The sequence below is a fragment of the Canis lupus genome, chromosome X, assembly GCF_048164855.1.
Source record: "Canis lupus baileyi chromosome X, mCanLup2.hap1, whole genome shotgun sequence".
NCBI lineage: Eukaryota > Metazoa > Chordata > Mammalia > Carnivora > Canidae > Canis > Canis lupus.
In genome coordinates, this window is record NC_132876.1 from 67,147,314 (window position 1) to 67,171,402 (window position 24,089).

General features: G+C 38.0%; 1 protein-coding gene and 1 long non-coding RNA gene across 7 annotated transcripts in view; one reads left to right on the top strand and one right to left on the bottom strand.

The window, feature by feature from the left end:
• Window positions 1–6,030, bottom strand: part of CHIC1 (cysteine rich hydrophobic domain 1) — a 75,059-nt gene extending 69,029 nt beyond the window's left edge. For 3 of the 4 annotated variants that reach the window (XM_072816586.1, XM_072816587.1, XM_072816585.1), the window contains exon 1: window positions 5,609–6,028. In XM_072816586.1, coding sequence (XP_072672687.1) covers window positions 5,609–5,883 — 275 coding nt within the window. In that variant the 5' untranslated portion in view covers window positions 5,884–6,028. Of the gene's footprint in view, window positions 1–5,608 lie in introns of all 4 variants that reach the window. The other variant, XM_072816588.1, reaches the window with a different exon arrangement.
• On the top strand, window positions 5,616–22,297 carry LOC140627959 (uncharacterized). Of its 3 annotated transcripts, none has more exons than XR_012026440.1 (4): window positions 5,616–5,978; window positions 6,813–6,943; window positions 16,417–16,528; window positions 22,089–22,297. It is a non-coding gene; the product is annotated as an uncharacterized lncRNA (long non-coding RNA). The 3 variants fall into 3 exon arrangements; XR_012026439.1 differs by lacking the exon at window positions 22,089–22,297 and adding an exon at window positions 16,765–17,600; XR_012026438.1 differs by lacking the exon at window positions 16,417–16,528.
• Window positions 22,298–24,089: the final 1,792 nt, after the last annotated feature.

The window sequence follows — 24,089 nt, forward strand, 5'->3', positions numbered from 1 at the left end:
GGAGAAGCAGGCCTCCAGCAAGGAGCCCGATGTGGGACTCGATCTCAACCCCAGGATCATGCCCTGAGCCAAAGGCAGACGCTCAACCGCTCAGCCACCCAGGCGTCCCTGAAAGCCTAAAATCTTATAAAATATTTACCATATACAAACATATATTAACAATGCATCACTGTAATTCCTCAAAGATAACTTTATAGAACAGGCATTCCATTAAGTGACTTGAGAAGTATCACTAACCAGAGTCTAATAATTGCTGTCTAAATTTTACAGAAATGCACTTTTTGGAAAATGTGGCCATCTTTTTCAATTCTATATGGAATAACTTTACCTTTTATAGATTAATTTTAATGAGACAATTTTATAAGAATTGGTAACCTATCATCTCTACTAATTTGCATACAGATCTACTATCATGGGTAAATTATGTTGGTTTTCTTTTAAGAGATTTTATTTATTTATTTGAGAGAGAGAGTGTTTGTGCACACGAGAGGTGGGGGTAGTGTGGTGGGGAGTAGCAGAGGGTGAGGGGGAAGCAGACTCCCCGCAGAGCAGGGAGCCAGATACAGGGCTTGATCCCAGGACCCTGAGATCATGACCTGAGTTGATGGCAGATGTTTAACTGACTGAGCCACCCAGGCACCCCTGTATATTTTAAGCAATATAAAGAGTGTGATAATGCCTATAAATAAAAGATCTCATGAGATATAATTTTCCTTGTATTTCAATACATTGGATCCAAATATTTATCCTAGAAATATCAAGAAGAAAGGTGATAGACACTAAATTATAATTATAATATCATTATATTATATGTATAGTATTTCTAAAATACTTAATATTTCCAAGAGGCATTTTATTATGTCTGTTTCTATAAACTCCTATCTGTGGAGCTAATTTTGTCATATATTTTTTTATTTGGAAAAAAAATCCCCAAATATCCATTCATCCTCATCATCTCAGCACTAGAATTACAATTAGTGTGGTTAGCTCATTCTACTTCTTCAAAACTTATAACTAATTCCATGTTAAAAGATTAGTATCTTGTTAAGGTAACTAGAAAGCCAATATATTAAGATAATACAGATAGGCATATTCTCACATCTTAACAAAGATTTCAGAGGTAAGGCCATGCCATAACCCCCCGTCACTGGGACTGGTGATATTACTGTAGCTCTATAGATCCTACCTCAGAATCACAAGTTCACTCTCCAGCATGATTCAAGTAACTGGTATTTGTTGGGGGCCTAAAATATAGCATGCATTATGATAAAAATATTGAGAGTTACTAAAGTGAACCTGTATTCCTTCAACTCACTTTTATTAACTACCTACTTCAGGGCATGCACTGTGCTAGGCAATGAGGATTCAGAGGGAACTAAAAGTTGTTCCTGCTATATTGCAGATTACAATTTAGTGAGGGTAGAGAAGACTTGTAGGAGATGGAGACCTGGGGTAAGGGCAGTGGGTACTGAAATTCTAGTTGGAGGTCCCAGTTTGAGTAGCAGCAAAGAGATAAGAAACAGCATGCTACAAACAGGAAAACATGAGCCATAAGGGGGAATGTCATAAGATTACGCTGATAGATAGGCAGCATCCAGTTCTATATGCCATGTAATGGAGCTTAGATTCTACCCTGTGGGTAAAGGGAAAACCACAGAATAGTCTTAAGCAGTAAAGGGGTATCTCAATCTGGTAGTAGGCTGGGGAATGGATGTGAAGATGACAAGGATGAAGGCAAGTTGACTGGTTAAGGTGGTGAAAGGGGCTCAAATCAGGGAAGTGCTGGCAGGGAGGAAAAGAAGAATTTTTTAGGTCATATATTATTAATACTTGTTACTAAGTATAAGTGAGAAAGAGGAACCAAGGATCAATAATGGGATAGGTGGAAGAATATTTAACTGAGATGGAAAACACAGAAATAGGGGGGAGTTTTTGAGGGGGTTGGGATGGAGGTGTAGAGGGATGAGTTCTGTTTTGAATATGCTGAACTTAGGATGACTGTAGGCTGTCAGGTGAGGAAGCTCGGATGAAAGTCTGAGCAAAGTCTGTACAGAGATAAATATTTGGGAGATGTCAGAAAATTGAAATCATGAGAATTGAGATGAGATCATCTAGGCAGAGTAGGAAATAAGAAGAGGAGCAGGTTGAGAACAAAACCTTGAAGACCACTAGTATTCAATGGTCAAGAGAATAAGAGAAGCCAATGAATGAGAGAGTTAAAGAATCACCAGAAAAATACAGGGCGAGCCAGGAGATTGAAGTGGCCAAGAAATTCCTAGGTTTGTTTGACAGGCAAAATGTTTTTACAAAATCAGAATCTGAGTATCTTTAGGCACAATATATACCACCTTCCAGTTCAACTAAGGCCCCATCGTTACTCATGTTACACCACTTTCTGTGACCTGTATTACCTGTGTGTTTGTGACCCCTGGAATACAAGCCTCCAAAAAAGAGGGAGTCATTATAAGTGTCATATACAGCAGAGAGGACCAGAAAGATAGGGAATGAGAAATGCCCACTAATGTAATAACAAAAGGGTCATGGTGATCTTAACAAGGCTAGTTCTCCTCCACCCCTTAGACTGTGATCATGATGGCAGAATCCAGGTTACAGAGGGGTTAAGTGGACACAGATATGGTGAATGTAGCTACTCTTAAGAAATCTGGAGAGGTAAGGAAGAAAGACAAGAGAGTAGCTAAATGGGAACATAGGTCTAGGGAGGCTTTGTGTTATTTTGTTTTAAAGAAAGAAACTATGTTCATAGGCTGATGCAGAGAGGTAATATTGGAGAGATGAGACTGCCTGATGGAGCAAGATTTGGGAGGAGGCTGGAAGAGAAGGGTGCAGAAAGCACAAGTGGAGTGGTAAGTTTAGAAGTGACCTCTGAGGCTAGAGGAAGAGAGCATAAGAACTCAGACCTAATTAAGATCTAGTGCAGGTTTTTCAGCAGGAAAGCAACATGATTAAACTGTGTTTTAAGAAAATTAGTTTGGCACAAGCATGCAGAATGGATTGGAGGGGAGAGAGGTGGCAGACTGTGGCAATAATTCAAGCAGGAGTTGATGGCAACCTAAACTACAGTGGTGCCAATAGAAATGGAGACAATAAATCTAATATACATTTCAAAAGATCTGATGACATAATTCTGGGACAGAATGGCACCGGACAAGTCAAGGAAAAGGAATAGTTAAAATGACTCAAGGATTTGAAATATTACCCCCAAATATTGGAGTGGTGATATCAGGGTCAGGATATCATGGGGCAACTGGAATGCACAGCCATGTGGGGTGGGAAAATGATGGCTTAAGATATACTGAGTTTCTTGAAGCAATGGTTCTCAAATTTTAAACTTTGAAAAGAAACAAAGTCCTCTGTGTAATAGACGACTACATAGTGAATGGAAAAAATAAGAGGGGTAGGAGACAATAAGAAATATTCCATTCAGAGAGGGAAAGTCTAATATTCGCATGCCAGAAAGAATTTTAACAGAGCTGGTTATTTTAGATGTCTCAAAATTATATTAACTATTTCATAAGGATCTTTACCTGATACAGGGCAAGTTTCACTACCATAGAAAGGCGAGTTCCTCAGATTCAGTAAAACTTTCTCCTAAACATTTCATTTTTTTTCAAATCTCAGACATTGAACATCAGATGTGCTTTTTAGTTGAGAGAGTGTGTACAATACAACTAGATAATTCTCCAAATTATATACACTGGTTAGTGGTTCAAGTACTAGTTTCCTGCTTTTCAGGTTTTGGCTTCAATTAATACCAACGGTTACTTCCAGCACCACTGCTTCATACTCCTAATTCCAGAATTTTTAAGCTGGGAGGGACTTTATACCTATCACAAGGCCCCGGATATGGCAAGTACCAGTGCTTTACTTTTAATTGAAAACAGGTTGGTAAGTACTTCACCATGATTGTGTGAAGAACAGAACCACAATTAAGTTTCTGGTAACTTGAATTCTGTTTCCTTGCTCCTCCTGTTTTCTTAATGTTAGAAAATAAGAAGGGGGTTGGAATGTTGGGAATATAAAATTATAGACTGGAATAAAAACTCCTTTTCTGTTCAGTCATGTGAAATAATCTGCATGAAAGTAACCTTTGGTGCCAGAATCATAATTAGAGTAATAAATTGTCTCCCTAGTGATCAAAGGAATAAAAGTAAAACAGCGCAGTAGGCTGGCATCTGATCATTGTAGACTATCTGCAAAATTCTTGGACCAAGAAAAATTGTGTTAAAATAATTGCCTAACCAAAAAGCAGGTCTAAAAATCTTCCCAAACTCATCTACCATTTCAAAATCTTTCTTAATATATTCCATGCAAAGATCACAAAAGCGTATTACAATAAAAATATCTAACATGTTAAAATTAAAAGCTAACATGATGGAAGGGAAGTGTTGCATATTATAATACATGATTTCTGATAATATGAATTCAATTGAAAGTCAAAGGGACTAGGTGAGTCATTATCAAAATTAGAGGCAGCAATAGGAAAATGCAGGAAAAGACCGCATAGTTAAGAAGATAAACATGACACACACTCAAACTTTCAAGCATTTATAGCCCAAGCACATAAAAAAGAAAAAGCACTCTTCAAAGCCCAGAGAACTATTAAAATTTTCTTTTGCTTTGCAACTACTAGGCTATGAAGTCTCTCCTCCTTTAATTTTCTCAAATATGATCCAAGATTTAAATTTTAAAAAAAGTCACTCTGTATAAGTTTTCAAAAAACTCAACCTCAGCTCCTAGGGAAATAATTTCCATAAGTATTTAATGTCTGCATATTTAGTGTTTGGGCATACAAAATCTCCTATAGGTATCTTAAATTATCTCAGAGCTGAAAGGTTTTAGAAACCATCTGCCTCCAACCCCTCATTTTACAGATGGAGAAATTAAGGCCCAGAAATATGAAGTAACCTGAGCAAGGTCACAGGGCCAGTAAGAAGCAAAGCTGGGACTAACTTCCAAGAGCCCTCATTCTCAATCTACTGCTCTTTTACTTTTTACAATTGCCTCTTAATCTGAACCTCTAATTGTGTGATAATTAAGGAATGTCAGAATGAGGAGTTATTAAGACGTGGAAAGGATTATTGTATTCATTCATATAAGGATTAGATAAGAAGAATAGATGAATGAGTATGTGGGTGGGTGGACAGTCTATAATATTATTCACAAAACATATGTTTCTGTTTTAAAGAATCCAAGCCTAGGTCTTGTCACAGGTCACAGCAGTCACCGTGTTCCACAACATACCAATTTTAGCAGCAAAGAATCCTCTGGTACATCCTGCAGTTTAAAGACTACTTGCCAGCATACACAGAAGCAAGGAAACTCACCTCTACTCCCAATTTCTTTGGTTCCCAAACCTCTAATCTTCCCGTTCTATACTCACTCTTTACCTGATGTTGGTGCATCACATTTGCATTCTCCTCACTTCCCTTACACCTATCTCCCTTGGTTTCTCCATTTAGACCAGGTGTCCCTTTTTAATTGTTATGCCTTATCAGCCCTCCCCCACCCCACGGGCCCCTCGATCACCTTCTTATTCCTCTGTCGACAAATCTCACCGTTTTCAAACCCCTGGCCCCCTCTTGCTTACACAGTGATATGGCCGGCGCCCCGCACTAATACAGGATCAGGGGCATATCTGCGCAGATGCTCCTCACTCACTACCCGAGGCGGGGGCGGCGTCTCCTCTTCCTCTTCTTCCTCGTCCTCCTCTTCTTCCTCGTCCTCTTCATCTTCCTCGTCGTCGTCTGGCCCCGATACCGACGATGACGGCGACGACGACGACGACGTTGCCGCTTCTTCTTCCTCCTCCTCCAGTTCCGAGATGGTGTCGAACTCCGCCATGTTGGGCAGCAGGATGCTCATCACGTGATCTCGATCGCCGCCACCCTCACGAAGAGTTTGAACCTGCCAAAGTGCTGGAAGAGGAGGGGGAACGAAATGAAGAGAAAGAACGAGGGGTAGGGACAGGATTTGAAGAGATGCGCCTGCGTGTTGGGGCAGAATGGGGGGGGGGAGTTGGAGGCGGGGGCCCGAGGGAGAGAGGAACAAAATCAGTCTACGCTTGCGCGGCTCTAAAGGAAGGGGGGCGTTAGAGGCGAACTCCGGGGAATTATCGAGGCCGGGTTTGCCGGTTCTGTGCTTAATATTGCTTTTTGGGTTTCTGCTGCTTGGGCCCCTGGGACGTATCTTCTGGCTTTATTTCCCATTCATTAGTAGTGGGTACTATTTACCACACACCCCCACCCAGTGCAGGGAATGTATATTCTAAAACGTGAGGTTAGAACTTTGCCCCAGAGATCTCAAGGTATATACCAATCCCTTATGTTTGTTCAGCATTATAGTTTAAAAGACTTTTGCATCAGAATTTTACCACCCTGCGAGGTATTTTTATTAACATTTTACTGAAGAGGAAACTTTCTATTACTACTTCTACTGTGTAATACTTAATAAAGGATTTACTAAGTGGGACTTTGCTAAGCACTCTTTGTGAATATCGCATTTAATACTTCACAACTGCATGAGATATGTACCAGGATGATCTCACTTTGCAGATGGGAGACCTAGATGCACGGAGGATAAATAATGTGCCCAAGATCCTGGCGTTAGTAAAATGGCAGATCTGTTTTTAAACTTGGGAATCTCTTCTGATTTCAAAAGCCCAGTATTCTTAACCAGAGGGCTACACTGCCTGAAGTTGTTTGGAAAGGCTTTGTACAGTGGTGCCTTTTGGGCTGTTTCTTGAAAGATGTTTGAAGTTTGGAGTTTTTTGTCCGTTTTTTCCCTTTTTACAGGGGAGAGGGGCATGGAGGAGGTGGAGGAAGCATTCCAACCTAAGGAAACATTAATGAACATCATCCATCTTCCAGAGAGCTAGACTCTTTCATGTACAGTATCTCAGTTAACCCTTAAACAATCCTATGAGGTAAGCATCATCATATCTACTTTATAGATGGCAAAACTGAGTCTCATGAAGTTTAAGTAATTAAGGTCTGTGGTAACATTTTGTCCAAAATTTTCCATTTCAAATATTTTTCCTATCTTCTCCACAATCACTAAAATGTTGTAGAGATCACATATTTTGAGTTTCCAAACTATGTGTCAAACTATTTAATACTTAGCAGTAGCACAGAAATCCATGTCATAATTCAGGGATCATTAGGACAGTAATGTCACGTAGCTGCTAATTAATAAAACAAATCCTGTGATCCAGGTATTTTAATATCAACTTCACAGCTCTTTCTGCTACTCTGCAGCTCCATCCAAATTTGATGGTGAGACTGGGGAAACAGACATAACTGCACTTTATTTTTTAAAAGATTTATTCGTTTATTTGAGAGAGAGAGAGAGAGAGAGAGCTGGAGGAGGGGCAGGGGGAGAGAAACTTCAAGCATGCTCCAAGTCCAGTGCAGACCCTGGCTTGGGGCTGGATCCCAGGACCCATGAGATCATGGCCTTAGCTAAAAGGATTAACCAAGAGTCAGAGTATTAACCAAATGAGCCACTCAGGCACCCTATAAGTGTACTTTAAGAAGAGTATTATGTTAGCAGTATAGCAATACAAACAAAGCATTTAGGATGCATGAGGGAGGAAGAAATTAGTTTTGTAAGAGGTGCTGATCAAACCATTATTATTATCAATAAGTTTGTGTTATTTTTTTTTTAATTTTTATTTATTTATGATAGTCACACAGAGAGAGAGAGAGAGAGGCAGAGACACAGGCAGAGGGAGAAGCAGGCTCCATGCACCGAGAGCCCGATGTGGGATTCGATCCCGGGTCTCCAGGATCGCGCCCTGGGCCAAAGGCAGGCGCCAAACCGCTGCGCCACCCAGGGATCCCTAAGTTTGTGTTATTAAGGTGAAAAAATGTTTTGTACTCCATACCTTGTTTACTTATGAACTTTAAAAATATGTTGCAACATTATCAATAAGCAACAAAATTTAGTTTCTTTTTTTAAATTTTTTATTGGAGTTCAGTTTGCCAACATATAGCATAATACCCAGTGCTCATCCTGCCAAGTGCCCCCCTCAGTGCCCATCACCCAGTCACCCCAACCCCCCGCCCACCTCCCTTTCCACTACCCCTTGTTCATTTCCCAGAATTAAGTGTCTCATGTTTTGTCACCCTCACTGATATTTTCACTCATTTTCTCTCCTTTCCCTTTATTCCCTTTCACTAATTCTTATATTCCCCCAAATGAATAAGACCATATAATGTTTGTCCTTTTCCAATTTACTTATTTCACTCAGCATAATACCCTCCAGTTCCATCCACGTTGAAGCAAATGGTGGGTATTTGTCGTTTCTTTTTTTTTTTTTTTTTGTATTTGTTTTTTATTTATTTATTTTTTTTATTGGTGTTCAATTTGCCAACATATAGAATAACACCCAGTGCTCATCCTATCAAGTGCCCCCCTCAGTGGCACCCAGTCACCAGTTACCCCACCCCCCGCTCCCCTCCGTTTCTACCACCCCTTGTTCGTTTCCCAGAGTTAGGAGTCTCTCATGTTCTGTCTCCCTTTCTGATATATCTCACTCATTTTTTCTCCTTTCCCCTTTATTCCCTTTCACTATTTTTTATATTCCCCAAATGAATGAGACCATATAATGTTTGTCCTTTTCCGATTGACTTATTTCACTCAACACAACACCCTCTAGTTCCATCCATGTCGAAGCAAATGGTGGGTATTTGTCGTTTCTAATGGCTGAGTAATATTCCATTATACATATACCACATCTTCTTTATCCATTCATCTTTCCATGGACACCAAGGCTCCTTCCACAGTTTGGCTATTGTGAACATTGCTACTATAAACATTGGGGTGCAGGTGTCCTGGCATTTCACTGCATCTGTATCTTTGGGGCAAATCCCCAGCAGTGCAATTGCTGGGTCATAGGGCAGTTCTATTTTTAACTCTTTGAGGAACCTCCACACAGTTTTCCAGAGTGGCTGCACTTTAGTTTCTGTAGTATAGAGAACTTTACTAGTCTAATAATATTTGACCATAGCCTTCTGATAAGACAGATACAATATATCTGCTTTTCTTGGAGATTAATAAAAATGTATCATGTGTCATTTATGGGAGCAAAATACTTTAGACTTAAGATCAAATCAATATTTCACACCAGTTCTTCCCTTTCAAAAAGTAAAAAAGTCATAGGCAATACTAAAAATTTTCCAAACATGCTGTATTATCCATAAAAGTCCAAGTCACTGACTAAATGGAAGTATTTTGCCGATTACTGCTTAAATAGTAGCTTCTCCTTTTCACCATTCAGGATTAGGCTAGGAAGAGATATTTGAAGGAGAAAAAGAGAAAGGAGTATAAAGGGTGGACTTTGTGATAAGTGCAAGTAAGATATTGGAACTATGGTAAGAAATGATGACTGTGGGGGATGGGAGGGGAGGAGGGGGAGGGGGAAATCATACTGTCAAAATGGAAAGCAGTCTCTGACATTTAGTCATATTCAAAAGAACAAAGCAGTGCTACGCTTGGAGAAACTCACAAGTATGGTCTGCTTTCTTGAATATACACTGTGCTGAAAATGCATATATAATTCCAAAAGTAAGTTGTTTTGCTAGATATAGGAGAATTTGGAATTGGGCAAGCTGAGAAAAACACATTTTGTCAGTAAATACAAGGAACATGATTTTTAAATGATAATTTAGTAACTATCAAGAATACTAAAGCTAGGAGTGGGTGGAGAAGAAAGTAGGCCATATAACTTTTTGTCTGATGAGCTGAGCAGGGCATGGGGTAATTACTCTGTCTGATAGATGGGGACCTGAGTCAAGAAGTAACAGATTTAACCACCTAAGGGGGTTTCAATCTTAGAACAGCTGAAAAGAAATGTAACTTTTAAGATGGTTCTCCCTCCCTCCCTCCCATCCTCCTTTCCGTCCTTTTCTCTCTCTTTCTAAGTGTACAGTGATTTTAGTACATCTACAGAGTTTTTAGTACATTCAGTGATTTTAGTACATCTACAGAGTTTTGCAACTATCACTACAAACTAAATTTAGAACATTTCTGTCACACCCAAAAGAAATCTGTTCCATTTTCAACCATTCCCCACTCTGACCCCCAGCCCCAGGCAATAATTAGTCTACTTTCTGTCTCTATAGATTTCTTTTTCTAGACATTTCAAATAAATTTGATCATACAATATGTGGTCTTTTGTATCTAGTTTCTTTTGCTTAGCATAATATTTTTCAGATTTATCCATGTTGTGTCTTATGTAAGTACTCCATTCCTTTTAACTGATAAATAGTATGTCATTGTAAGGATATATCACATTTTATCCATTCACTAATTGATGATATTTGGATTGCTTCCACATTTTGGATATTATGAAGATGCTGCTATTAAAATTCACATACAAGGGGAAAGGAGAAAAAATGAGTGGGAAATATCAGAAAGGGAAACAGAACATGAGAGACTCCTAACTCTGGGAAACAAACAAAGGGTGGTGGAAAGGGAGGTGGGTGGGGGTGACTGGGTGACGGGCACTGAGGGGAGCACTTGATGGGTTGAGCACTGGGTGTTATGCTATATGTTGGCAAATTGAACTCCAATAAAAATAAAAAATAAAAAAAATAAAATTCACATACATGTCCTTGTGTGAACATGTGTTTTAATTTCTCAAGGGTAGATATCTATGAGTGGAATTATTGGATTATATGGTAAGACTGTTGATTTTAAGATAACTGCCAAACTGTTTTTTGAGGTGGATCAATCAGTTTGCATTCCCAGCAGCAATGTATGAAAGTTCCATTTTCTCCACATTCTCTCCAACATCTGTTATTTTTTTATTAGAGCTATTCTTGTGGATATGAAGTATATCATATTGTAGGTTTATTTTATATTTCCCTAATGACTAATGAGGTTGCACATCTTTTCACATGCTTGTTTTTATTATATACATTCTTTGATGAACTGTTGATTCAAATCTTTTACCCATTTTTAAAATTAAGCTTTTTTAAAGATAGAGATTCACTTATAATTGTAGAAACTAATACAGAGAAGCCCTGTTTATCTTTTACTCAGTATTTCCCAATGATAACATCTTGTATAACTATAGTACACTATCTATACACAAAAGAACACCATAGTACACAAAATTGACATTGTACAATCTACCCATCTTACTCAGAGTTCCTCAGTCATAGATGTATTCATGTGTGTGTATTAGTATGCAATTTTATCACAGGCGTAGGATGTATTCATGTGTGTGTATTAGTATGCAATTTTATCACAGGTGTAGGATCCTATGACTATTACCATAGACAGGATAAAGAACAGTTACATCACCACAAGGATTCCTACTGTCATCTTTTTATAACAATTCCTCCCTCTATCCCCAGCAAACTTTAAGATGTTTACCATCTATAATTTTTGTATTTTCATGAATGTTATGTAAATTGTGTCACATGGTATGTAACCTTTGGGGATTGGCTTTTTCACTCACGTAATTCTTATTTTTTTTAATATTTATTTTATTTTATTTTTGAGTGTCTTTCAATTTACTTGGGTCTATGATTTCATCCAGTAATTTTTAAAAAAATTTTTTATTGGAGTTCAATTTGCCAACATATAGCATAACACCCAGTGCTCATCCCGCCAACGGCCCCCCTCAGTGCCCAACACCCCGTCACCCCAACCCCTGGCCCCGCCCACTTCCCCTTCCACTACCCCTTGTTCATTTCCCAGAGTTAGGTGTCTCATGTTTTGTCACCCTCACTGATATTTTCACTCATCTTCTCTCCTTTCCCTTTATTCCCTTGCACTAATTTTTATATTCCTCAAATGAATGAGACCATATGTTTGTCCTTTTCCGACTGACTTATTTCACTCAGCATAATACCCTCCAGTTCCATCCACATCAAAGCAAATGGTGGGTATTTGTCGTTTCTAATGGCTGAGTAATATTCCATTGTATACATATGCCACATCTTCTTTATCCAGTCATCTTTCGATGGACACGGAGGCTCCTTCCACAATTTGGCTATTGTGGACATTGCTGCTATAAACATCAGGGTGCAGGTGTCCTGGCGTTTCACTGCATCTGTATCTTTGGGGCAAATCCCCAGCAGTGCAATTGCTGGGTTGTAGAGCAGATCTATTTTTAACTCTTTGAGGAACCTCCACACAGTTTTCCAGAGTGGCTATACCAGTTCACATTCCCACCAACAGTGCAAGAGGGTTCCCCTTTCTCCACAAGCTCTCCAACATTTGTTGTTTCCTGTCTTGTTAATGTTCCCCATTCTCACTGGTGTGAGGTGGTATCTCATTGTGGTTTTGATTTGTATTTCCCTGATGGCCAGTGATGCAGAACATTTTCTCATGTGCTTGTTGCCATGTCTTCCTCTGTGAGATTTCTCTTCATGTCTTTTGCCCATTTCATGATTGGATTGTTTCTTTGCTGTTGAGTTTAATAAGTTCTTTATAGATCTTGGATACAGGCCCTTTATCTGATAGGATATTTGCAAATATCTTCTCCCATTCTGTAGGTTGTCTTTTAGTTTTGTTGACTGTATCCTTTGCTGTGCAAAAGCTTCTTATCTTGATGAAGTCCCAATAGTTCATTTTTGCTTTTGTTTCTTTTGCCTTCGTGGATGTATCTTGCAAGAAGTTACTGTGACCGAGTTCAAAAAGGGTGTTGCCTGTGTTCTCCTCTAGGATTTTGATGGAATCTTGTCTCACATATAGATCTTTCATCCATTTTGAGTTGATCTTTGTGTATGGTGTAAGAGAATGGTCTAGTTTCATTCTTCTGGAGGTGAATGTCCAATTTTCCCAGCACCGTTTATTGAAGAGACTGTCTTTTTTCCAGTAGATAGTCTTTCCTGCTTTGTCATATATTGACATAAAGTTGAGGGTCCATTTCGGGATTCTCTATTCTGTTCCATTGATCTATATGTCTGTTTTTGTGCCAGTACCACACTGTCTTGATGACTATAGCTTTGTAGTACAACCTGAAATCTGGCATTGTGATGCCCCCAGCTATGGTTTTCTTTTTTAATATTCCCCTGTCTATTCGGGGTCCTTTCTGATTCCACACAAATCTTAAGATGATTTGTTCCAACTCTCTGAAGAAAGTCCATGGTATTTTGATAGGGATTGCATTGAATGTGTAAATTGCTCTGGGTAACATTGACATTTTCACAATATTAATTCTTCCAATTGATGAGCATGGAATATTTTTCCATCTCTTTGTGTCTTCCTCAATTTCTTTCAGAAGTGTTCTGTAGTTTTTAGGGTATAGATCCATTACCTCTTTGGTTAGCTTTATTCCTAGGCATCTTATGCTTTTGGGTGCAATTGTAAATGGGATTGACTCCTTATGTTTTCTTTCTTCAGTCTCATTGTTAGTGTATAGAAATGCCACAGTTTTCTGGGCTTGATTTTGTATCCTGCTACGCTGCCGAATTGCTGCATGAGTTCTAGCAATCTTGGGGTGGAGTCTTTTGGGTTTTCTATGTACAGTATCATGTCATCTGCAAAGAGTGAGAGATTGACTTCTTTGCCAATTTGAATGCCTTTTATTTCTTTTTGTTGTCTGATTGCTGAGGCTAGGACTTATAGTCCTATGTTGAATAGCAGTGGTGAGAGTGGACACCGTGTCTTGTTCCTGATCTTAGGGGAAAGGCTCCCAGTGTTTCCCCATTGAGAATGATATTGGCTGTGGGCTTTTCGTAGATGGCTTTTAAGATGCTGAGAAATGTTCCCTCTATCCTTATACTCTCAAGAGTTTTGATCAGGAATGGATGCTGTATTTTGTCAAATGCTGCCTCTGCATCTATTGAGAGGATCATATGGTTCTTGTTTTTTCTCTTGCTGATATCATCAATTGCATTGATTGCTTTACGAGTGTTGAACCAGTCTTGCATCCCAGGGATAAATCCCACTTGGTCATGGTGAATAATCTTCTGAGTGTACTGTTGGATCCTATTGGCTAATATCTTGTTGAGAATTTTTGCATCCATGCTCATCAGGGATATTGGTGTATAATTCTCCTCTTGGTGGGGTCTTTGGTTTTGGAATGAAGGTGATGCTGGCCTCATAGAAAGTGTTTGGAAGTACTCCATCTGTTTTTATCTTTTGAACAGCTTTAGTAGAATAGGTATGGTTTCTTCTTTAAACGTTTGATAGAATTCCCCTGGGAAGCCATCTGGCCCTGGACTTTTGTGTCCTGGGAGGTTTGGGATGACTGCTTTAATTTCCTCCCTGGTTATTGGCCCGTTCAGGCTTTCTATTTCTTCCTGTTCCAGATTTAGTAGTTTGTGGTTTTCCAGAAATGCGTCCATTTCTTCTAGATTGCCTAATGTATTGGCGTATAGCTGTTCATAGTAAGCTTTAAAAATCGTTTGTATTTCCGTCGTATTGGTGGTGATCTCTCCTTTCTCATTCATGATTTTATTAATTTGAGTCTTTTCTCCTTTCTTTTTAATAAAGCTGGCTAATGGTTTATCTATCTTACTAATTCTTTCAAAGAACCAACTCCTGGTTTTGTTGATCTGTTCCACAGTTCTTCTGGTCTCGACTTCATTGAGTTCTGCTTGAATCTTTATTAATTCTTTTCTTCTGCTGGGTGTAGGATCTATTTGCTGTTTTTTCTCTATCTCCTTTAGGTGCAAGGTTAGCTTTTGTATTTGGGTTGTTTCCAGTTTTTGGATGGATGCTTGTATTGCAATGTATTTCCCCCTCAGGACTGCTTTTGCTGTATCCCAAAGATTTTGAACAGTTGTATCTTCATTCTCATTAGTTTCCATGAATCTTTTTAATTCTACTCTAATTTCCTGGTTGACCCTTTCATCTTTTAGCAGGATAGTCCTTAACCTCCTCCTGTTTGAAATCCTTCCAAACTTCTTGTGATTGATTTCTAGTTTCAAAGCATTATGGTCTGAAAATATGCAGGGGACGATCCCAATCTTTTGGTATTGGTTAAGACCTGATTTGTGATCCAGTATGTGGTCTATTCTGGAGAAAGTTCCATGTGCACTTGAGAAGAATGTGTATTCGGTTGCATTTGGATGTAAAGTTCTGTAAATATCTCTGAAATCCATCTGGTCCAGTGTATCATATAAAGCTCTTGTTTCTTTGGCGATGTTGTGCTTAGAAGACCTGTGGATTGTAAAAAGTGCTACATTCAAGTCACCAAGTATAAGTATATTATTATCAAAGTATATCTTAACTTTGGTTATTAAGTGATTGATATACTTGGCAGCTGCCACATTCAGGGCATAAATATTCATGATTATTAGGTCCTCTTGTTGGATAGATCCTTTAAGTATGTTATAGTGTCCTTCTTCATCTCTTACTACAGTCTTTGGGATAAACTTTAATTTATCTGATATAAGGATGGCTACCCCTGCTTTCTTCTGAGGACCATCTGAATGATACATGGTTCTCCAACCTTTTATTTTCAGGATGTAGGTGTCTTTATGTTTAAAATGAGTCCCTTGTAAACAGCAAACAGATGGGTCTTGCTTTTTTATCCAGTCTGAAACTCTGCGCCGCTTGATGGGGTCATTAAGCCCATTCACGTTCAGAGTTATTATTGAACGATATGAATTTAGTATCATCATGATACCTATTCAGTCCCTGTTTTTGTGGATTGTTTCCTTGGACTTCCTCTTTCTTTTACAGGGTCCCCCTTAATATTTCTTGCAGAGCCGGCTTGGTGGTCATATATTCTCTCAGTTTCTGCCTATCTTGGAAGCTCTCTATCTCTCCTTCTATTCTGAATGAGAGCCTTTTGGGATAAAGTATTCTTGGCTGCAGGTTCTTCTCATTTAGGACCCTGAACATATCTTGCCAGCCCTTTTTCTGGCCTGCCAGGTCTCTGTGGAGAGGTCTGCTGTTATCCTAAATTTTCTCCTCATAAAGGTTATGTATTTCTTGTCTCTTGCTGCTTTAAGGATCTTCTCTTTATCTTTGGAATCTACAAGTTTCACTATTAAATGTGGAGGTGTTGAGTGGTTTTTATTGATTTTAGGGGTGAATCTCTCTATCCCCTGGATCTGAATGCCTGTTTCCCTTCCCAGAATAGGAAAGTTTTCAGCTATGATTTGTTCAAATACATACTCTGGACTTCTGTCCCTTTTGGCACCCTAGGGAGCCCCAATTAAATGTAGATTTTTTCCTTCTGAGGCTGTCATTTATTTCCCTTAACCTATCCTCATGATCTTTTAATTGTTTTTCTCTTTTGTCCTGAGTTTTCTTCCTTGGCATCAACTTGTCTTCTGTGTCACTCACTCATTCTTCTACCTCATTAACCCTCGTCATTAGGACCTCCAGTTTGGATTGCATCTCATTTAATTGATTTTTAATTTCGGCCTGATTAGATCTAAATTCTGCAGTCATGAAGTCCCTTGAATCCTTTGTGCTTTTTTCTAGAGCCACCAGTAGCTTTATAATTGTGTTTCTGAATTGGCTTTCTGACATTGAATTGTAATCCAAATTTGGAACTCTGTGGGAGAGAAGACTGTTTCTGATTCTTTCTTTTGAGGTGAGTTTTTCCTTCTAGTCATTTTGCTCAGTGCAGAGTGGCCAAAAACAAGTTTTACTGGAAAAAGAAAGAGAGGAAAAAGGAAAAAAAAAAAAGAAAAAAAAAGGGGGGGGCAAACAGAAAACAGAAAACAAGGGGGAGTATCCTCTAATTCTATATACTGTAGATCCCTCTACTTCCCCTGGAACTTTCCAGTGCTGCTTGGTCAATGACTTGCTTTTCCTCTGTCCTTCTAGCTGGTCTTCTGGGGGAGTCGCCTGCTGTGCTGATTCTCAGGTGTGTGCACCTGAGGGAGCTGCCCATCCCCCTGTCAGGTGCACGGCTCAGTGGGAGCTGTTTATCCTGTGAGGCCCCTGTTCAGTCCCAGGTCAAGGTGACACCAGAAGGAACAACAGTGGCGGTGGAGTCCAGCTCTCCTGCCTTAGAGTCAGCTCCTGAGTAACTACCACAGCTCCCAGTCCACAGGAGCCTGGATGCTCCAGGGGCAGGGGGTGCAGGTCTGCACCGCTTGGGGCTGCACCGTGGCAGGAGCGTCCTTGCTGTCCTGTGTCCTCCCAGTCTCTGCCTATCATGGGGGGAGTGCGAGGGAGTGGGGAATCCTGGGCTGTGTCCCCCAGGGCCGTGGGCTCCGGTGCCTGTGCTGTTTGTATCGTGCTCCCTGGGCGCGCAGCCCTCTCCACGCGAGCTGCAGCCTGAGCCACTGCCTGAGCTGCTCCCACGCCCCCCTCCCCCACCTGCGCTGCAGCCCTTTAGGGAGCAAGGCCTGTAGAGTGTGTGGTGCGCTCTCCCCGGGGCGAAGTTCCTCCATCAGTGCCCCTGGGAGCCTGAGGGCATCCCCGCCATTCCTGGGATCCTGCCTAAGCTCCCTGCGAGTGCCTTTCCATCCAGGAAGATTGGTGAAGCTCCGCTTCTCTGGGCCTGGGCTTTACTGTCCTGGGGGCACTCGCTGCGGCGCCTTAGCCCGGCTCCTCGCTGGGGCTCCTCCCCCTTAGATGCCTTTTTTTTCTTTCTCTTTCTTTCTTCCTTCCTTCCTTCCTTCCTTCCTTCCTTCCTTCCTTCCTTCCTTCCTTCCTTCCTTCCTTCCTTCCTTTTTCTTTCTTTCTTTCTTTCTTTCTTTCTTTCTTTCTTTCTTTCTTTCTTTCTTTCTTTCTTTCTTTCTTCTTTCTTTCTTTCTTTTTCTTTTTCTTTCTTTCCTTTTCTTTTCTTTCCCGTCTTCCTACCTTGATAGAAGCGTGAACTCTTCTCACTGTAGCATTCCAGTTTTTCTTTCTTTAAATCTCAGACCGAATTCGTAGGTTTTCAGGATGATTTGAAAGTTATCTAGGTAAGTTGGTGGAGACAGGTGACTTGGGGATCCTACTCTTCCGCCATCTTGCCCCGCCTCCCACTCAGCGTACTTCTGAGGATCATCTAGATTCCTGGGTATATCCACGATTCATTCCTTTTTTATTGCTGTGTAGTATTTATAGTACAGATATACAATGGTTTGTTGAGCAGTTCACCTACTGAGGAAATCTTTCTCCCCCCTAGATTTTGGCTTTTATAAATAAAATTTCAATGAACATTTGTGTATAACTTTGTGTGTGTATAACTTTTTTAAAAAAATTGGTTGTCTGCTTGTTGAGTTACAAAGTTCCCTTTACATGTTCTAGATAGAAGCCCTTTATCAGATGTATGGTGGATAGACATTTTCTACTAGTCTGTGGCTTGCCTTTTTATGTTGTTCATGGCATCTTTTGAACTGAAAAAGTTTTCAATTTTGATAAAACCCAACTCATCAAATTTTATTGCTTGTGCCTTTAATATGTATCTAAGCAATTTTTGCTTAACACGATATCAAAAAGACTTGCTCTGTTTACTTCTAAAACATTTTTAGGTCTGTGATCCATTTTGAGTTCACTTTTGTGTGTGGTTTGTATAAGGGTCTAAATACATATTTTTACATGTGGCTGTTGAATCGTCCCAGCACCATTTGTTAAAGACTGTCCTTTTTCTAAATTGAATTGCCTCAATATCTCTGTTGAAAATCAATTAACTGTAAACTTAGAGATTTGTTCCTGGACTCTTAATTCTATTCAATTGTCTCTAGGTCTGTCTTCATGTCAGTACCATACCATCTTGAATATTATAACTTTGTAGTAGGTTTTTGTTTTGTACTAAGTTTTTAAATTAGAATATGTATGTCCAGTAAATTTGCTTTTTAATTATTATTTTGACCTCCCTGAGTCTTCCATATTACTATATAAATTTTAAGATCATCTCATCAATTTCTTTTAAAAAACTAGCTGGAATTTTGATAGGAATCACATTGAATCTATAGATAAATTTGGGACCATTACCAAGTTAGCAATGTTAAGTCATCTGATCTTGAACATGGCATATTTCTCCATTATTTAAATATTAAAATTTTCTCCAATAATGTTTTATAGTTGTCAGTGCACAAAACTTGCAATTCTTCTGTTAAACTTATTTCTACATGTTTTCTCTTTTTTGAACCTATTGTTAACAGAATTACTGAATTTCATTTTGGGGTTGCATATTATTAGTTTATGGTAGTACAATTTATTTTTGTATATTGATGTGCAGCCTCTTGCCCTTTCTGAGCACATTTAGTAGTTCTAATGTGTGTGTCTATGTGTGTGCATGTGTGTGTCTATGTGTGTCTGTGCCAGTATCTGTAAAATTCTTAGGGTTTTCTACATATAAATTTATGTAATCTGTGATGAACAGTTTTATCTGTTCCTTTCTAATCTAGATCTTTTCCTTTCCTCCTTTTTTCTCTTTCTCCTACTTCTCCTGTTCTTCTTTTTTGCTTCTCCTTCTCGCTCCCAGCCCCTTGTCTCTGTCTTTTCCTTTCTTAAGGATTTCCAAAATTTAAATTAATTTTGAATTAAAACATTTCTATTTGAATTACATTTTCTTCTGTTTTTGATTTCTAATTTAATTTCAGTGTGGTTTGGGGACATAAATTGTATGATATAAATCCTTTAAAATTTTTTGAGATTTATTTTATTTTACCATAGTATTTATTTTAAGAGAGTTTTATGTACATTTGAGAGGAATTTATATTGTTATTGGTTGGATTGTTCTAAAAATGTGAGTTAGGTCTACCTCATAGTTCTGTTTATTTCTTCTATATTCTTGTTGATATTCTGTCTCATTTTCCTCTCCATTATGCAGAATGCGTCACTGAAGTCTCCAACTATTTTTGTTGGATTTTACATATTTTATTCATTTCTGTTAATTTTTGCTTCGTGTAGCATGGGGCTCCTTTGTTAGGTACAGATATGTTTACAATTCTTATATTTTCCTGATGAATTAATTCTTAACCACTATGAAATATCCCTCTTTATCTCAAGTAATAATGTTGGTTTATATTTTTATATTAGCATGGACACCTCAGCTCTCTTATTGTTACTGTTTGCATCTTACTTTTTGTTTTTTTTTTACTTTATTTTATTAAAAAATCTTTTATTGAGTAATAATTGACATATAACAGTGTGTAAATTTAAGGTCTATAACATATTGACTTGATAAATTTATATCTCAATAAGATTGCCACTGTGGCATTAGGTAAAACCTCTGTCATGCCACATAACTGTTATTTCTTCTAGTGGTGGGAAGAATTAAAATCTAGTCTCTTAGAAAGTTCAATGTTTATATTTTTGTCACTGTGCTGTGTATTAGATCTCTAGGTCTTATTTATCTACCAATTGCAAGCATATAGCCTTAAGCAATATCTCTCCCATTTCCCCACTCCCCAACCCCTTATAACCATCAATCCACTCTGTGTTTTCAAGTTGTTTTTTTTTTTAGATTTCACATATAAGGGATACCATACAGTATTTATTTTTCTGACGTATCTCACGTAGCATAATGTCTTCGAGTTCCATCTGTGTTGTAGCAAATGACAGAATTTCCTTTTTTCTCGTGGTTGAATAGTATTTCATTATGTATACACCATGTCTTCTTAATCCACTTATCCATTGATAATGTTTTTTTCATATTTTGGATATTTTGAATAATAAATACTACAATAAACATGGGACTGCATATATTCTTTAATAACCAGCTTTCATTTCCTTTGGATATATACCCAGAAGAGGGATTACTGGATCATATGCTATTTATGTTTTTAATTTTTTGAGGAATTACCATACTATTCTCCATAATGACTGAACAAGTTTTATAATCTCACCAACTGTACAAGGATTCCCTTTTCTCCACTTCCTTGCCAACACTTGTTAATTCTAGCCTTCTTGATGACCATTTTTCTGACAGGTGTAAGGTAATATCTCACTATGGTTTTGATTTGTATTTTCCTGATTAGCAATGTTGAGTACTTTTTCATGTACCTGTTGACATTTTGGATGTCTTATTTGGGAAAAAAAATCTGTGTAGTTTCTCTGCCCATTCTTTAATTAGAATTTTATTTATTTGTTATTGAGTTGAATGAGTTCTTGAAAATTTTTGGATATTTATACACTTTTTGATACATAATTGGCAAATATTTTTTCCATGTATTTTCTTCATCTTCATGATTGTTGTTTTTTTGTTTTCTTCATCTTCTTGATTGTTTAAGTTTGATCTAGTCTTGTTTATTTTTCTTTTGTTGCCTGTTCTTTAGGTGTCATATAAAGAAAACCATTGCCAAGGCCAATATCAAGGAGATTCTTCCCTATATTTTCTTACTAGAAGTTTTATGGTTTCAAGTTTATGTTTAAGTCTTTAATCTATTTCAAGCTACTTCTTCTGAGTGGTGTAAGATAGGGGTCCAATTTCATGTTTCTGTATGTGGTTATCCAATTTTTCCAGCACCATTTGTTGAAGACATTGTCTTTCCACATTGGATAGTCTTAGCTCCCTTATCAAGTATTAGTTTAATAATAAAATAATGTGGGGGTTTAATTCTATTATACTGATCTATGTGTCTATTTTTATGCCAGTACCATATGTTTCAATTATTATAGCTTTGTAATATAGTTGAAATATAGATGCCTCCAATTTTGTTCTTTCTCATTATTGCTTTGGCTGTTTGGGTCTTTTATAGTTCTACAAGTTTTAGGATTGTTGTTCTATCTCTGAAAAATGCAATTGAGATTTTGATAGAGATGTTTTAAATTTATAGATGGCTTTGAGTAACAAGGACATTTTAATAATATTAACTCTTTGGACACCTGGGTGGTTTAGTGGTTAAGCGCATTCAGCATTCAGCTCAGGGTGTGATCCTGTAGTTCCGTGATTGAGTCCCACATTGGGCTCCCTCCCTCTGCTATGTCTCTGTGTCTCTCATGAATACATAAATAAAAAATCTTTAAAAAATAATAATAATAACTCTTCTGGGGCAACTGAGTGGCTCAGTTGGTTAAGCAGCTGCCTTTGGCTCAGGTCATGATCCTAGGGTCCTGAGACTGGACCCCACGTTGGGCTCCCTGCTCAGCAGGGAGCCTGCTTCTCCCTCTCTCCCATGCTCATGCTCTTTCTTTTTTTTTTTTTTAAATATTTTATTTATTTATTATTTATTTATTTATTTATTTATTTATTTATTTATTTATTATAGCCACAGACCGAGAGAGAGGCAGAGACACACACAGAGAGAGAAGCAGGCTCCATGCACCAGGAGCCCGACGTGGGATTTGATCCCGGGTCTCCAGGATTGTGCCCTGGGCCAAAGGCAGGCGCCAAACCGCTGCGCCACCCAGGGATCCCGCTCATGCTCTTTCTCACTATCTCCCTGTCTCTAAAATAAATACATAAAATCTTTAAAGATAATTAATAATGTTAATTCTTGCAATCCATGAACACAGGATGCCCTTCCATTTCTGTGTGTTTTATTTCTTTTGGCAAAGTCTTGTATTTTTTAATGTACAGATTTTTTATTTTCTTGGTTAAATTTATTCCTAAGTATTCAATTTTTTGATGATATCTTGAAAGTATTGCTTTCATTTTTGGGGAGAATATATCCAGAAAAGAGATTGCTGGGTCACATGATAGTTTTATTTTTAGATTTTTTTTGAGAACTCTCCATAGTATTTAATGCCTTTGTCTGCCTTTGGTCTCATGATAATGCTAGCCTTATAGAACGAGTTAGGAAGTCTTTGCTCTTCCTCAATGTTTTATAAGAGTTTGAGAAGACTTAATGTTAATCTTTAAGTATTTGGTGTAGTTTACTCAAGGAAGCCATCTGATGCAGGGCTTTTCTTTATTGAGAGGTTTTTGATTACTGAGTCCATCTTCATACTAGTTATAGGTCTATTCAGATTTTCTATTTCTTCATGAATCAGTGTTGGTAGATCATGTGTTTCTATTTTTTTGTATATTTTTTTAATTGGAGTTAGATCTGCCAACATAGAGTATAACACCCAGTGCTCATCCTGTCAAGTGCCCCCCTCAGTGCCTGTCACCCAGTCACCCCATCCCCCCACCCAGATCATGCGTTTCTAAAAACTTGTGCATTTCATCTAAGTTATCTAGTTTCTTGGTGGACAACTTTTCGTAGTATTCTTTTACAATCTTTTTATCTCTTAAAATCAGTAGTAAGGTTCCACTTCATTGCTGATTTGATAATTTTTTTTTCTCTTTTTACTTAGTCGGCATAGGTAAACGTTTGTCAAATTTGTTGATCTTTTCAAAGAACCAATTTTTTGTTTTGTTGTTTTACTCGTTTTTTTCCCATTATCTATTTCATTTGTTTCCACTTTAATCATTATCATTTTCTTTATTCTGCTAGGTTTGGATTTAGTTTTATTTTTTTCCTAGTTACTTAACATGTGAATTTTAGTTGTTGATTTAAAGTCTTTCTTCTTTTTTTCAATATAAACACTTAGATCTACTAATTTCCATCTTAACACTGCTTTCACTGCATCCTATAAGCTTTTGTGTCATGTGTTTTGTTTGATTCTCTCAAAATATTTTAAAAATTTCCTTGTGCTTTTTTTAGTGTTAATTTCCATGTATTAGAGAATTTTCTGGGTTTTTTTTACTATTGATTTCTAGTATCATTCCTTTCTGTCTAGAATAATAATACTTTGCATGATTTTAGACCTCTTAAGTGTGTTAGTATTATTTTGTAGACTTAGAGTCCTCTATCCTGGAGGATGTTTGTTGTGTACATGAGAAGAATGTGTGTTCTGTTGATTCATGGACTGTTAATGTATATGCGAGGTCTGGTAGATTTATTGTGCAGTTCAAGACTTCTGTTTCCTTACTTATACAATGTCTGATTATTCTATGCATTCTGAATGTAGGGTATTAGAGTCTCCAGCTATTATTGTAGGGCTATGTATTTCTTCTTTCGATTTTTATCAATATTTGCCTCATATATTTTGAGTCCTGATACCTGGTGCATATGTTTTTTATTGTTATATCTTCTTGGCAAATTGACTACTGGCAATATATAATAATGTCTTTTTTGTCTCTTGCAACAGTGTTTGACTTAGAGCCTATTTTGTTATTAGTATAGCCACCTTCACTCTCTTTTGGTTACAATATGAATGGTATATATGTTTTTAAAATTTTTATTCAAGTATAATTAACACAATGTTATATTAATTTTAGGTAT